At 43.8% G+C, this 15,709-nt stretch overlaps 2 protein-coding genes across 2 annotated transcripts in view; both read right to left on the bottom strand.

The window, feature by feature from the left end:
* Positions 1–15,709, bottom strand: part of ARSB (arylsulfatase B) — a 171,297-nt gene that overhangs the window by 142,075 nt on the left and 13,513 nt on the right. Inside the window, exons 2-3 of the mRNA XM_044266527.1 lie at positions 10,011–10,197; positions 1,948–2,138 (exon numbers count right to left, since the gene is read on the bottom strand). Coding sequence (XP_044122462.1) covers positions 1,948–2,138; positions 10,011–10,197 — 378 coding nt within the window. The remainder of the gene's footprint in view (positions 1–1,947; positions 2,139–10,010; positions 10,198–15,709) is intronic.
* On the bottom strand, positions 11,722–13,136 carry LOC122918281 (fatty acid synthase-like). The gene has a single exon (XM_044266541.1). It carries the CDS (start codon positions 13,062–13,064, stop codon positions 11,739–11,741), a length of 1,326 nt encoding a protein of 441 aa, XP_044122476.1. The 5' UTR covers positions 13,065–13,136; the 3' UTR covers positions 11,722–11,738.

The raw sequence follows: 15,709 nt of genomic DNA, 5'->3' as shown, positions 1-15,709 counted from the left end.
CCAGTCTCGGATATGAGCTGTGAACCTGGGATGCCTGTTGAGTGCACTGAGCTCGGTAGTCAAACAGCATGGGTTTAAATTCTGGTTTGGACTCTCAGTAGCTTTGTGACCTTGAACAAATCTCTTGTTTGTTTATCTGTAATAGGGTGCCTAACTCAAATGACAGAACAAGAACCACAATTCCCTTAAGAACTCATCTTGTTCTTTGGGCTTTCAGCACTATCTATAAAACACCTAGCATACAGAAGAAAACTGAGAACCTAAGCCAATTACCTAGCACAGTTATCTTTCCAGCTCTCTGAAAACTGGTTCAGATTGACATTTTTAAAAAAAGACTTTATTTAATTATTTGAGAGAGAGAGAGCATGCACACAAGTAGGGGGAGGGGCAGAGGGAGAGGCAGAAGCAGACTCCCCGCTGAGAGGGTGCCCAATGCAGGGCTCAATCCCAGGACCCGGTTAAGGCAGACATTGAACCAACTGAGACACCCAGATTCCCTGTTTAAAACCTGCATATGTCCACATATGTAAGAGAGTGTTCTGGTCTTCCAAGTTCCACAGGAAGCGTGGCTACTCCAAGATGTCAGCATTGAGAGTGATAAAAAAACCCAAGGTAGGCTGAGGACAGATATAAGGGAAGACCTCCAATACTGAGTTATAACAGGCAAAGGCAAAGCCAGGAAGAAACTATGTCAAAAAGGGAGTCACCTGCCAGGTACCACATCTGAACAGATATACAAACCTAAACCCAAACTGTGATCTGCCTTGAGGCCATTCAGTAATTGTCAAAGAAGCAAAGTGCAGAAAACTGCGAGCACCAGGTAGTATGGCACATTCTGTTATTTGCTACATCAGGGTCTTACTGAAGGACTAATTTCATCAGTGTGCTAATGCAAGTCTTAATGAAGCCACACTGTGGACCCAATATCTGACAAGATGAATCTGTGACCCAATTTCAAACGTATATTCAGAGAATTTAGTTTATGAAGGTAACTCTCAGTCAACAACAGCAACAGCTACAAAAATGTTTAGGGCAATTCACACTCTTTTCCATTTCTACTTTTAGACTAAGTCATAAGATTTTAGTACATGGCTCATCGGTATTCCACGTTCATTAAGTGAAAGACTTAATATTGTTAAGACAATCATTCTCCCCATGTTGTTCTATAGATGCAAATCCAAAATGAAATGGATGAAATCCAAATCCATGCAGGAACTTTCTTGGTAGAAACTGACCAGGTGATTCTAAAATTAACATAAGAATGCAAAATATCTAGAATAGCTGAAATAACCTTGGGAGGCCAAATACAAAGAGGACTTGCCCTGAACCCAAAGTTTGTCTATCTCTTAACAGAAAGTTTGCCATAATACAGCCTCATCGTCTACACAAGCCTATCATTTTAAAAAGTCAACATACTAATTGCTTATAGCACATGAACCTAATACACCAAAATTATAAAACTATGTATCTACCAAAATACTATAGACCCAGTATTCCTCAAAGCATCATCTGGGGACCCTTGGTGTCAGAGTCATCCTTGATGAGTTTCATTAAAAGGCTAATGTGTGGGAGCACCCAAGTGGCTCAGTCAGTTAGGCCTCTGACTCTTGATCTCAGCTCAGGTCTTGATCTCAGGGTCATGAATTCAAGCCCCACGTTAAAAATAAATAAAAATAAAAGTAAATTAATTAATAAATAAAATAAAATCATAAAATCCTGCTGTATGGATTTCCCCTAGACCTAAGGAATCAGACCTTTAAAGAGGGGTTCCAGGAATTTCTATTTTTATATGCTCCCCAGGCAGATACTGATACACTCCAAAATTTGAAAACAACTCCCCTAGAATTAATTAGATTTTTTTCCCCCAACAAGCACCTTTTTCCTACACTCACCTGAAGAGATGCTATCTTAACACAATTTTGGTATCAATAAAGATGCAAGGCTTACCTTCTCTGGTGGGTGGTTAGCTATGAGGGCTGTAGCTCTTTCGGTAAATATGTTTGTTGAATACATATTTTTATATCCTGTTGCGACTTCTTCACCATCTCGAAAATCAAGAGCGCATCGTGTGACATTTAGAGCATCAATTAATGTACAGCGCTCATGAGAATAGTAATCTTCACTACCTAGGAGATAACCTACAACAAGAATGGGAGATGAAAGTAGTCAGCATAGCATAAAACTTGTTAAACAAACTAATGTTTCAGCATTTAATTGCCTAGTGCAATTGATTAGCCATGACAAGGCTAATCAAATGACAAGGCTAATCAGAGCACCATTTCTTAACATCTCTATATTTGCTAGCAGGAGGCATTAAAATGTTATTGTAAAAAAATTCAAGTCCATTCCTCCTCAGTCAAGTCTTTAGAACACAAGGCTCTGTCATGTAACTCTCAAAGTGGCTGATTCCAAGTAAATCCGTTTTAAAATATCAGAGTTTAAATTCAGTAAAGGTGATAAAATCTTAATCTTTTAAAGATATCTAATGGCAAAAACAGCATATGGTTAATGTGTTTTCTTACAAGTTTTTACTCTGAGGTAATCACATAAATGAACACAGCGTTCAAATAATGTTGATATTGACCTTGGGAGACTGGCTTCAAGGTTATTTAGAGAAGCAGTGCTGGGAGGAATCATCTTTAGTCAGATGCTGACACCCACTGGTGGAAAACACAAACCTTTCCAAACAGGAGCCCTAGACAATTTAACAGAACGAAAAGATCAAACTGAAGTACATTTTTCTACCAACCATGATCTCATTTTCACCGCCAATGTAAATGCCATGGACTGCCTATCCCACAATTTGCATGTAAACATGAAAGGAAATGGGTGTTCTCAACTAAAGCTGTTTCTGCAAATGTCCCATATTTTCCTAAAATATTAAGATAAGCTGTGCTGTGCTCGCTTCGGCAGCACATATACTAAGATAAGCTGTGCTGCATATTGTATGATTCCATTTCTATGAATTGTCCCAAAGTGGCAAATCTATAGAGACAAAAATTATGTTAGTGGTTGCCTAGGGCTGGTGGGGCTGGAAGAAAATGGGGAGTGACTGTTGGTAGAAAAGGGGTTTCTCCATTCACAAATCAATCAATGTGACAGAACAAATTAATAAGAGAAGAAAGAAGAACTACATGGTCCTCTCAATTGATGCAGAAAAAGCATTTGACAAAATCCAGCATCCGTTCCTGATTAAAACGCTTCAAAGTATAGGGATAGAGGGAACATTCCTGAACTTCATCAAATCTATCTATGAAAGACCCACAGCAAATATCATCCTCAATGGGAAAAAGCTTACAGCCTTCCCGTTGAGATCAGGAACACAACAAGGATGCCCACTCTCACCACTCTTGTTCAACATAGTATTAGAAGTCCTAGCAACAGCAATCAGACAACAAAGAGAAATAAAAGGTATCCAAATTGGCAATGAAGAAGTCAAACTCTCTCTCTTCACAGATGTCATGATTCTTTATATGGAAAGCCCAAAAGACTCCACCCCCAAGCTACTAGAACCCATACAACAATTCAGCAACGTGGCAGGATACAAAGTCAATGTACAGAAATCAGTGGTTTTCTTATACACTAACAATGAAAATACAGAAAGGGAAATTAGAGAATCAATTCCACTTACTATAGCACCAAGAACCATAAGATACCTGGAAATAAACCTAACCAAAGAGGCAAAGGATCTGTACTTGAGGAACTACAGAACACTCATGAAGGAAATTAAAGAAGACACAAAAAGATGGAAGACCATTCCATGCTCTTGGATTGGAAGAATAAACATTGTTAAAATGTCTATACTGCCTAGAGCAATCTATACTTTAATGCCATTCCAATAAAAATTCCACCAGTATTTTTCAAAGAGCTGGAGCAAATAATCCTAAAATTTGTATGGAATCAGAAGAGACCCCAAATCGCTAAGGAAATGTTGAAAAACAAAAATAAAACTGGGGGTATCACGTTACCGGATTTCAAGCTTTACTACAAAGCTGTGATCACCAAGACAGCATGGTATTGGCATAAAAAAAGACACATAGACCAGTGGAACAGAGTAGAGAGCCCAGATATGGAACCTCAACTCTATGGTCAAATAATCTTCAACAAAACAGGAAAAAATATACAGTGGAAAAAAGACAGTCTCTTCAATAAATGGTGCTGGGAAAATTGGACAGCTATATGTAGAAGAATGAAACTCGACCATTCTCTTGCACCGTACACAAAGATAAACTTGAAATGGATAAAAGACCTCAACGTGAGACAGGAATCTATTAGAATCCTAGAGGAGAACATAGGCAGTAACCTCTTCAATATCAGCCACAGCCACTTCTTTCAAGATATGTCTCCAAAGGCAAAGGAAACAAAAGCGAAAATGAACTTTTGGGACTTCATCAAGATCAAAAGCTTCTGCACAGCAAAGAAAACAGTCAACAAAACAAAGAGGCAACCCACGGAATGGGAGAAGATATTTGCAAATGACAGCACAGACAAAAGGTTGATATCCAGGATCTATAAAGAACTCCTCAAACTCAACACACACAAAACAGACATTCATATAAAAAAAAAAAAAAAAAAGGGCAGAAGATATGAACAGACACTTCTCCAAAGAAGACATACAAATGGCTATCAGACACATGAAAAAATGTTCATCATCACTAGCCATCAGGGAGATTCAAATTAAAACCACATTGAGATACCACCTTACACCAGTTAGAATGGCCCAAATTAGCAAGACAGGAAACAACATGTGTTGGAGGGGATGTGGAAAAAGGGGAACCCTCTTACACTGTTGGTGGGAATGCAAGTTGGTGCAGCCACTTTGGAAAACAGTGTGGAGATTCCTCAAGAAATTAAAAATAGAGCTTCCCTAGGACCCTGCAATTGCATTATCAGGTATTTACCCCAAAGATACAGATGTAGTGAAAAGAAGGGCCATCTGTACCCCAATGTTTATAGCAGCAATGGCCACGGTCACCAAACTGTGGAAAGAACCAAGATGCCCTTCAACGGACGAATGGATAAGGAAGATGTGGTCCATATACACTATGGAGTATTATGCTTCCATCAGAAAGGACGAATACCCAACTTTTGTAGCAACATGGACGGGACTGGAAGAGATTATGCTGAGTGAAATAAGTCAAGCAGAGAGTCAATTATCACACGGTTTCACTTATTTATGGAGCATAACAAATAGCATGGAGGACAAGGGTAGATGGAGAGGAGAAGGGAGTTGAGGGAAATTGGAAGGGAAGGTGAACCATGAGAGACTATGGACTCTGAAGAGCAATCTGAGGGTTTTGAAGGGTCGGGGGGTGGGAGGTTGGGGGAACCAGGTGGTGGGTATTGGAGAGGGCATGGATTGCATGGAGCACTGGGTGTGGTGCAAAAACAATGAATACTGTTACGCTGCAAAGAAATAAAAAATTAAAAAAAAAAAGAAAAGAAAAGGGGTTTCTCTCTGGGGTGATGATAATATTCTATAATTGGACTGTGAGGACCAGAGCACAACCCTGTGAATTTATTAAAAATCAGTAAGTTGTACACTTTAGTTGGGTGAACTATATGATGTGTGAATTATATGTACCTTAATAGAGCTATTAAAAAGAAATAAGCTGTGCTAGACTCTGAGCCATCTCCTAACAAATAATGCTTATGAATATTAAAATGAGGTGGATAAAATTGGCCTAGTCCTTTCTACAGTTCTAAGCATTCTCTACAATCAAAAGCCTTACACTGTTTACATGAAAAAGGAATTCATTTTTAATTCATTTCCTCCTTTTCCATGATTCAGTAAATTCAAAGCCTGGAATACAATGAATACCATGGTCTTAAGACCACTTTATTTTCAATTTAATTTATTTACTTATTTTAGAGAGAGAGAGAAAGGGTGAGCGTAAGGGGAGGGGCAAAGAGAGAAGGGGAGAGAGAACCTCAACCAGACTCTGAGCTGAGTGTGGAGCTGGACGTGGGGCTTGATCTCAGGACCTCAGGATCACAACCTGAGCCAAAATTAAGAGTCAGAGGCTTAACAGACTGAGCCATCCAGGTGTCCCAGACCACTTTTTAAATGGTAATCTTTCCCCCAATATTTATAACAGAAAGGGAAATCAAATGTATTTGCTAATTAATATATAACAGAGGAGGAAATGTATCCATAAAATGATCTTAGCCCTTATATGGATAATTAGAGAGGCTAGGACACTGGGGTTCTATTTGGAATTTTTAGTAACTCCTGGGTGTTAAGAGCTTGAGGAAATCACTTAGTTATTTCTCTGTAAATGTAAACCGCTGTCTATTGAGATAATGTAAGCATAGGATATACTTGATTAAAAGATGTATGGGGGCGCCTGGGTGGCTCAGTCAATTAAGCGTCTGCCTTCGGCTCTGGTCATGATCCCAGGGTCCTGGGATAGAGCCCAGTGTTGGCTCTCCCCACTCAGTGGGGAGCCTGCTCCTCCCTTTCCCTCTGTCCCTCCCTGAGCTTATACATTTTCCATTCTCTCTTTCTCTCTCAGACAAATGCACAGAATCTTAAAATTGAAAAAAAAAAAAGATGTAAGACCTATCGGGATGCCTAAAATAAATAAATAAATAAAGTACCAACTATAAATCTTAAAAGGATATTACAAATAGGAAAATTCCAGGAATATAACTATTTATTTACATATTTGGCCAGAAGGATACCAAACAACCATGTGGCAATCATACACAGCTTTTCTCACAAGAGTGATTCACAAATTTGCACTTACATGCTGAGCCTGAAAAGGAGGGCATCCTATGCTTTTTCGGTGAAAAATCATAAAATACTTTTGAACAACTAAATCACCAACTTTTTATTTTAAGTTTTATTGAGCTATAAGTTACATCCCATATAAGTCACCTACTTAAAGTGTACAATTCAATGGTCTTTAAGGTATTCAGAGCTGTGCAACTGAAAGACCCTAGAGGACCCGCACCCAAGGACGCACTCACAGACCACTGGATGCAATAAGCAAGAGGATTTTATTCGGGCATGCTCGGACTCCCAGGGACACTTGACCACGAAATCGCGAGGGATGGGTCAGTGTCTGAGAGCCTCGATCTGTTTCGGGAGTGACTTAATATAGAGTCTTACAGTCCGTTACATCAGAGCCCGCGGTTTTCTAGCCAGCAATTTTAAAGCATTACAGCAAGGTCTGCACGCAGGTAGCCAATCCTTTAAGACAAACCATACATTTTGGCCAGTCACCGTTCAGGTAGTGTACAATAGAGTGTACGTGCTGAGTTGCACTTCTCCGGCCCTCGGTATGAAAAAACGACCCTTATCTGTTATTTGTTTTTCTCAAGGCCCTGATGCTGGCCAGCTGCAAGGCTTAGATAGCAAGAAGCAGGCTGTTGTCTTTCATCCTAACCCTGAGCCTGGAGAGGGGGTGGAGGTCCTCCAAGCAACCTTCCAGGTGGAGCATTATTTGATTACATAGCGGGGGTTTAAGCAATTTTCCATTTTTTTAGCAAAGCATTATTATACAGAGGCCAGAACAGCTGGGTTAAACACAGAATTTTGCTTTTTACGTTTTTCCTTTGTTATCCTGTTGTGCTGCTTGCTGACTCCCTTATCTATGGTCAGCTGGCCACAGTTCCTTAGTTAGCAAAAGCTGGTTATAAGAAGAACGTGTTAAAACTTATAGGCTGTACTATAGTTCTGACCTGGGGTCCTTCACAACGAGCCCCACAATCCTCTGACTGCTTTTTTTTTTTTTTTTAAGATTTTATTTATTTAATCATGAGAGACAGAGAGAGAGGCAGAGGCAGAGGGAGACTCGATCCCAGGACCCCAGGATCATGACCTGAGCCAAAAGGCAGACGCTTAACCATCTGAGCCACCCAGACACCCCATCTGACTGCTTTTAAACAGAACACCTAAGTCGTAACAGTGAAAAAAGCTGCATGGTCATATTCCCTCCTATCTACAAGTCCCCATTAATGGCGGGTGTTGGTTCATCTGAATCCTGGGGCTTCTCAATTCTCATAAAAGGATATGATTTTCTTCTGTCCAAGTGAATTTTTAAATATGTGACTTGGATTTTCGTGAAAAAAATTAAAATACCTAACATCCTTCCTCTTGCCAGAGCATAGGTATTGAACGATCTTTCAGCAAAGGTCTGACTGAAAACTGTCGAAGGATATACAGGCTGCCTTTTCCCTTTAGAATTTCCAAAATGACAAAGAGCTCTTCCACTCGGGCTGACTTTAACAGTTAATTGAGTATGTGGAGGATATGAATTCAGGTTCACCAAGAAAGAATGCCATGACTGCTTAGCCATGTCTGCTAGAGACCCAGGGTGGGAGCAGGGCACACGCGGTCTCCTGCCTGAAGTCCTTGTGTCTCAGCATTAACCCCGGATCCAACAGGGTGTGACAGAGCTGTGTGTTTCAACTGCATTATTTGGGCCCCCAGTAATCATTGAAATGCACTCTGGCATTCTGGCCCTACCCTGAATAAAAAGGAACGTCTCAAGAAACACGGACAGGAAAACCACCACTATATTACTAAAATGCTGGTTTTGAGGATCTTATCCACCTTACCTTTCCCCAAAGGAAAAATTTCTTAGGTCTAAGAGCCAGAAAATGTTTTACTCTTCCTGAACATCTGGTTTCCATTTATCTTACAAATAATGTGACTCTTACAGCTGTCTCTCCTTTTTAAAAAAAAAAAATTTTTTTTAAATTTGGACATAAGGAATCGCAAGGTGCAGAGTTCGATGTGAAGCCCACCTATAGCCAGGTGGGGTTTTTTTTTTGTAATTTGGTGCCACGCCACAATTTCACCTTTTTCTACTTTTTCTACTTCTGATTTGTTACTCAATTTTTGTGAAGACTTTGTTTATTTGAGAGAGAGTCCAAGCAGAGGAGGAGGGGCAGAGGAAGAAGCAGGCTCCTTAATGAGCAGGGAGCCTAAGGCGGGACTCGATCCCAGAAGCCTAATGCGGGACTCGATCCCAGGACCCTGAGATCATGACCTGAGCCGAGTGGAGATGCTTAACCAACTGAGCCACACAGGTGCCTTCTATTTATTTTTAAACTTTTTATGTTCAGCATGTGTTCCTTTTTGGATGTAGCAGGTTGTAAATAAATGAAGAAACAAACGAGATATAAACAGGTAGCTAAACAGGTTAAAAGAGGGTAAGTTTTAAAACTAACCTAAGTTTTCACGTTTTTATAGGGCTATCACATCCATAAAATACTTCCTTTTTCTTAGTATCCTTCCTATTAGTTTGTTATTTACTCTCCCATTTTATTCTTTTGATTGGTCTTCCCCAGTCAGGCCATTTCAAAAACAGATCTCAGGAAGGGGAGAACGATGCCAATGGAAAAGTGTCTCCTCTACCATCTCTAGAAGAAAAAAGAAATCTTTGGGACAGCCCATGGAGAGAAAAAACATTCTTAACCTTTGTGAAGGAAATATTCTTGTATTGGATTTTGTCTGGAATTTTTTTCCAAAAGCAAACTGTAGGGGCACCTGGGTGGCTAAGTCAGTGAAGCTACTGCCTTCAGCTTAGGTCACGATCCCAGTGTCCTGGGATCGAGTCCCACATTAGGCTCCTGGCTCAGCAGGGAGCCAGCTTCTTCCTCTAACCCCCTCTCTCGTGCCATTTCTCTCTCTCTCTCAAATAAATAAATAAAATCTTAAAAAACAAAACAAAACAACAAGCTGTATCCCCTTTTGGTAATAAGGTTCTCGAAGAGTACAATGGTCTCAGGTGTGGAAATAGCAAATCTTCACAGGCCCCAATGCAGCACTTAATATCCTGGCAAAGGTACGCGCCTCCCTGTGGGCAGCTGCCCACCATGAGCTGAGCACTGAGCCATGGGTACAGAGGTGGTAGTAGAAAGTTGCCCCAAGGCAGTGCTGACGGATTCATTCTGTGTTCAAGTTTCCAGTCATTTCATTTGATTACACTTGGGTGTGTTTTTACGAGATGGGTTGCAGCTAGTCTAAGTTGTAAAAGAAACATGTGCATTTCCATTACCGAAATAAGTATCAAATCCTCGGCGGGTTGGAAGGCATTCTTTCCGGAACATTCCCAGGTGCCATTTCCCGACCATATGGGTAGCGTAGCCTGCTTCTTTTAGAAGCTGGGGCAGCAGTTTTTCATCCAGAGGGACACAGCTGGGCTGACAGGGCCAGATGATTTGGTGTTGTAAACCTGTGTGGATCTTAAAGAGACAAAACGTGAAATTATAAACTGCTGGTGTTGAAACATCCTGAACAAGCAGATAAAGCGGTAGCTTAATTTATTGGACACATCTGCGGATGTGACTGTTGAACTCTATCCCTGTACCAGCTTCGGGACACTTCCGAATGGCACTTTACTCACTTATTCAAGTAAGGTAATGGACATAAACAGGATTGGGGGAAAAAATGAATAAAAGGACTCTAATAAACATTAGCTATTTCAACAAATATTTATCAAGGAATTATGTTAGAAACCATCAACTTAGGATTTCACCTCCTACCTCAAAAGAAGTCACTGTAACACGAAGTGTGGATCTATCAAGGAAAAAGTGTTCCAATTCCTGTGCACGTGAGAAATTCGTGTTAGGTGTGGAAGGAGCTTCTGTAATCTTTCCAGATTTGGTGATTTTTTTTTTAAAGGGTTATTCAGAAATACAATGAAAGTAATGATTTGCTTTCCTTATTTCTCTTTATGGAAACCATAATTTCAAAAGTCAGTGACCGACTTTTTCTTAAGGAAAAAAAAAAGGCAGCCATCTGACCCACATATTAGGAGGGGTTCACACAAGTGTGCCCAGGGCGCAAGGACCACACAACAGTCAGGCTTTAAGAAATGACCCCTGGTTGAGTCTTGATATTCAAGTAGAATATCCACAATTACATGAGAAGCTATTAAAGTAACCCTTCCTTTTCCAACCACCTGTGTGACGCTAGATGTTCTTCATAAACTTTAACCAAAACGATATATTAAAACAGATTATAACAACTTAGCTATCTTCTACTAATAAAAGATACGTACAAAAATACAAAACAGTATTATTCTTCTCATGTAATTCTCTTAGGTTGATAATACAGTCATTTTTCATAAGCTATTAATGTTAACAGGTAATGGGTCTATTACTGCTGTTTTTCAATGAACAAAAGTACTTTTAAATTTCTATTTTAATTTCTGATACAGTGAATTTTGAAGGTGTAACCCACAGAAACATAAGCTCTTTGGGGTCTTTAATAATTTTTAAGCACACACAGAGGTCCTAAGACCCAAAAGTTTGAGAACTGGTGTTATAATATCCAGCAGAGGTCCCTGCCAGTGAGGGAAATAAAGTAGGACAGGGAAATGGTGACAGAGGTGATTTTTTTTTTTTTTTTTTTTTCAAGCAGCAACATGGATCATGTTTCTTGAAAAACGAATACAGACAAACACAGACTGGGTGCCCGCGTGCCCTGGGCTGCTCCTTTCCACAGGCCCCTGCATCATGGGGGCTCCAGGGCTGGGGCTCCTTCACCCCCCCGCCTTCCCAGGGGGGACGAGGCCCTGGCGTCTCCCCAGCGACGCAATAAATAGGAGAACCGGAGGGACGAGAGGGGGCCAGACCCCCGCGGGCCCCACACGGCACACCGCCCGCCGGCCAACCCTTCACAGACCCGACAGGTCTCCGAGTCGGCGGCCGCGGCGGCGGGGGCCCGGGATGCGGGTGGGGTCCCACCGGCAGGACCCTGGTCCCCCGGGGCGTGGGGGCGGCTAGCCCTCCCGCACGCTGACGCGGGGCTCGGCCAGGGTGCTGTGGATGATGCTGAGGATGGACTCCAGGCCGCTGCCCTCCAGCAGCGTGCGGTGGTCACCCTCGACCACGTGCACGGACACCTTGCCGTCGCACACCTGGGACAGGTTGTAGTCGGCGCCCAGGCCCTCGCCGTACAGGCTGCTGGTCTTGGCGCGCAGCAGCGTCACGTTGCCGTGGTAGGTGGCCCGCGGCGCGTACTGCTCCGCCGCACGCAGCTTGTGGTAGAAGGAGTGCGCGGCAAAGCTCAGCTGCCGGCGGTCCAGGCCGGCGTGGCTGCGCACAATGAGGTCTACGGTGGCCGCCACGCGCTCCTCCAGGCCCCGGAGGGGCAGCAGTGCCTCGAGCACCCTGTCGTGCTCCACGTCCACGAACTGCTGCACAAAGAAGCACATGGCCTCGGTCTCAGCCTCCGCCTCGCAGCCCAGGGTCATCTTGGCGCGGTAGCTCTGCGTGTAGGCCAGCACGTAGGAGTGCGAGCCGTCGAACAGGAAGAGGCTGTTGTGTGCGGGGGCGGGGCCGGGCTGTGCGGCCTGCAGCTGTGAGCACATCTCGAAGGCCACGCAGGCCCCGTACGAGTAGCCGGCGATGCGGTAGGGCCCCTCGGCCTGCACTTGGCGGATGCACTCGATGTAGTAGGCGGCCAGACTCTGGATGCTGTCCAGGGGCGCGGCTCGGGTGCACTGCAGGCCGTAGGTGGGGATGCTGAGCCTGGCAGCCAGGCTGTGGAACACAGTGACGGAGCCCTCGATGGGGTGCACCAGGAACAGCGGTCGCTCAGAGCTCTGCACCGAGTTGAGCCGCGTCAAGGTGGGGCCCTCCGGGTTCACCAGCAGGGTGCTCAGGTTCGGCTGGGCCTGCTGACTGGCCGGGCTGCTGTTCTTGGGCGTGGTGGCCGCCAGCTTTTTCGCCGGGCTGCCCTTTGAAGAAAGCTCCTGCAGCTTGCGGAGCGAGAGCTGCCGGATGTCCCGCATGGACAGCAACAGGTCATGCTCACGCTCCAGCATCTGTCGCACCTCGACGCCCATGAGCGAGTCCAGGCCCAGGTCTGCCAGCGTGCTGTCCAAGTTGACGGTGGCCACGTCTCGGATGCCCAGGATGTGGGCCATGGCCTTCATGAGGTCCTGCTGGGTGCCGCGGTCTCCCTGGGCGGCGGTCTTCTTCTCAGCCAGCACAAAGCTGCTCAGGACGGGGTAGGGCTGGCTCAGGAAGAGATCCAGCACCCCCAAGCAGGAGCTCATCCGCTGAGGCAGCGTCCCGCCGATGACCGTGTCGTTGGAGCCCATCGCCTCCAGGATGAGGCCCACGTCTCCGATGGCGCCCCACTGCACGGCGAGGCCTGGGAGCCCGTCCTGCCGACGCCTGACAGAGGTGATTTTTTGAGAGGGTGGCAAAAGAAATTTGTGGAATTGCTATTTGAATGGTAATATGAATTGAGTGAGAGAGTTAGACAGCCTTGCCAAAATACAAGGCAAGAATATTCTAGGCATCAGAAATAAAAAGTGCAGAGGCCCTGAGCCCTGAACTTGCCAGATGAGTCTGAAGGCCTGCAGCGAAGCCGGCGTGGTCCCGTCACAGGTCCTTTGCTGGTGGGCAGCAGGCCAGCCCTGCTGGGGCCCTATCAGAGCAGAGGCCCCAGGGGCCTCCGTCCTAGGCCAAGCACCACTTCCTCCCCACAAACCTCACACTTCTCCTCCCTGTCCCAGCTTAGCCAGGGAGGTGCTTTCCTTTGACTGATGTGGGACTAGGGTCTCCCCATCAACTCTGCACTGGACACTAGCCTTCTCAAAGGGCTAGGTACTCCAGATCTCCCTGGAATAAATGGGGCTCTGGGGACACAGAAGGTGGAGAGTGCCAGTTCTCAACCCAAGCCCTAAGTCCCTGGCCTCTGTCAGCTGTCAGGTGGATTGCATGCAATTATTAATAGATGGTAAAAGTGAGTTTGCAAATGCTTTGCTGGCTTTTATCATTTAAGACAGAATGCATAAAGCTCAGGGAGTTAAATCCTATCTCAGTTCTATCACCAAGGACACAGTCAACATTTAACGGGTGTCACAGTAATAACCATCAGCTTTGTTACTAAGAACATAGCCTTCCCCACTACGCCACATTTTGCTTTCTAGAGCTCCGGTGTGGCACTGGAGAGAACATGTCCCTAGCCCAGAGCTGCCCCAGGAGCCTGTGGTGCTGTGTATGAACACCAGATAAAATGTATACTCAGCTACTCATCTATGGTTCCACAGGCATGATGGACTACTGACACATCTCTGGGTGTCTCAGTTCACATACTGACTTATACACACCAGATCCACAGATTTTTATAGCATTTGAAATACATGGCAAAAGATAGATATAAAGGAGAAGCCAAAAAAATAATTCACACTTACTATCTTTTTTCCCCGATTTATTATTAGCTACTATTGAATAGTTTTCTCCTAAGCTTTCACATTGCCTTGAATTTCATTTTTTGTGGAACTTTCCAGAACCACCACTTTGGAGTAGTACTTGCCACTGCTTCATTTCCTTCTAGCTTTCCTTTCAAAAGAACCACATACAATACCTTAAATGTGAAATTAAAATGGTTTTTTTAGTAATCATTTTTATTAACATATAATGTATTATTAGCCCCAGGGGTACAGGTCTGTGAATCGCCAGGTTTACACAATTCACAGAACTCACCATAGCACATACCCTCCCCAATGGCCATAACCCAACCACCCTCTCCCTACCCCCCTACCCCTGGCAACCCTGTTTGTTTTGTGAGATTAAGAGTCTCTTGTGGTTTGTCTCCCTCCCGATCCCATCTTGTTTCATTTTTTTCCTTCCCTAACCCCAAAACCCCCACCCTGCCTCTCAAATTCCTCATATCAGGGAGATATGTGATAAAAATGGGTTTATTTTGAAGGTGATGGATAATTCCCTATCTTGTTTGTGGTGATGGTTTCACAGGTATATATCTATCAAAACTTATCAAACTGTATACTTTAAATATGTACAGGTTATTGTATGTCAATCATACATCAATAAAGCTTTTTAAAAATAAAAGTGAGTTTAAGATTTCTATTAAGATTTTTCACCTTTTTGGTACCTTGGTGGCTCAGTAGGTGAAGTGTCTGACTTGGGCTCCGGTCATGATCTCAAGGGTCCTGGGATCGGGCTCCCTGCTCAGTGGAGAGTCGCTTCTCCCTTTCCCTCTGCTCCCTAGTCCCCCTCCCTGCTCATACTCTCTCTTTCTCAAATAAATAAAAGTCTTTAAAAAAAAAAAAAAAAGATTTCTATGCCTTTCCTAGAAATCATTGGACACCTCCCCTGGGATAAGTGCCAGATGCCTTCCAGTTGCCTTCCAAATCCACTTTCTGCCTTCTGTCCTGCTCTCTGCCCTAGGAGGCTGACCTATGGGAACCAAATCAGAGGACTCTGTACCTTCTGGCTTCTGACTGGGTTCAGCCAAGGCGGACCCCTGACAGGAAATTAGAGGGAGGGAAGAGATGAGTCCAAACTGCCAGACCCTGTCTCTCTGAGCCGGCCATCCTGAAGGCAGCCGTCTCTATGTGACACTCTTTATGTGACTCTCTATGTGACATTCTATGTGACTCTCTATGTGACACTCTCTGGGTTCTTTCCTTCCCTCCTTTCTGGTCCAGGGCTAGCAACAGCTCCTCTGGGTTACACACCATTACTTGTGTTCCCTTTCCCCCAATTCACATTTTTTTGAATAGTCCCTTTATAAATAAACCTCCCTAAATGATCCTAATTTGAATGTGCTATCTCTTTCCAGCTGGGATCTGGAATAATAAAGATGCTACAATATCCAGGCTGGGGCAGGAAACATTACTTTCAAAATACATGCACACATACACACACACACCAGATCATAGAAGGATTCTGTTCATGGTTAACAACGTAAAATTTCCTCAGTAGAAAACCAATC

This window comes from Neovison vison, chromosome 1, assembly GCF_020171115.1.
Source record: "Neovison vison isolate M4711 chromosome 1, ASM_NN_V1, whole genome shotgun sequence".
In the NCBI taxonomy this organism is placed as follows: domain Eukaryota; kingdom Metazoa; phylum Chordata; class Mammalia; order Carnivora; family Mustelidae; genus Neogale; species Neogale vison.
This window is presented reverse-complemented; position numbering and strand designations above follow the sequence as displayed.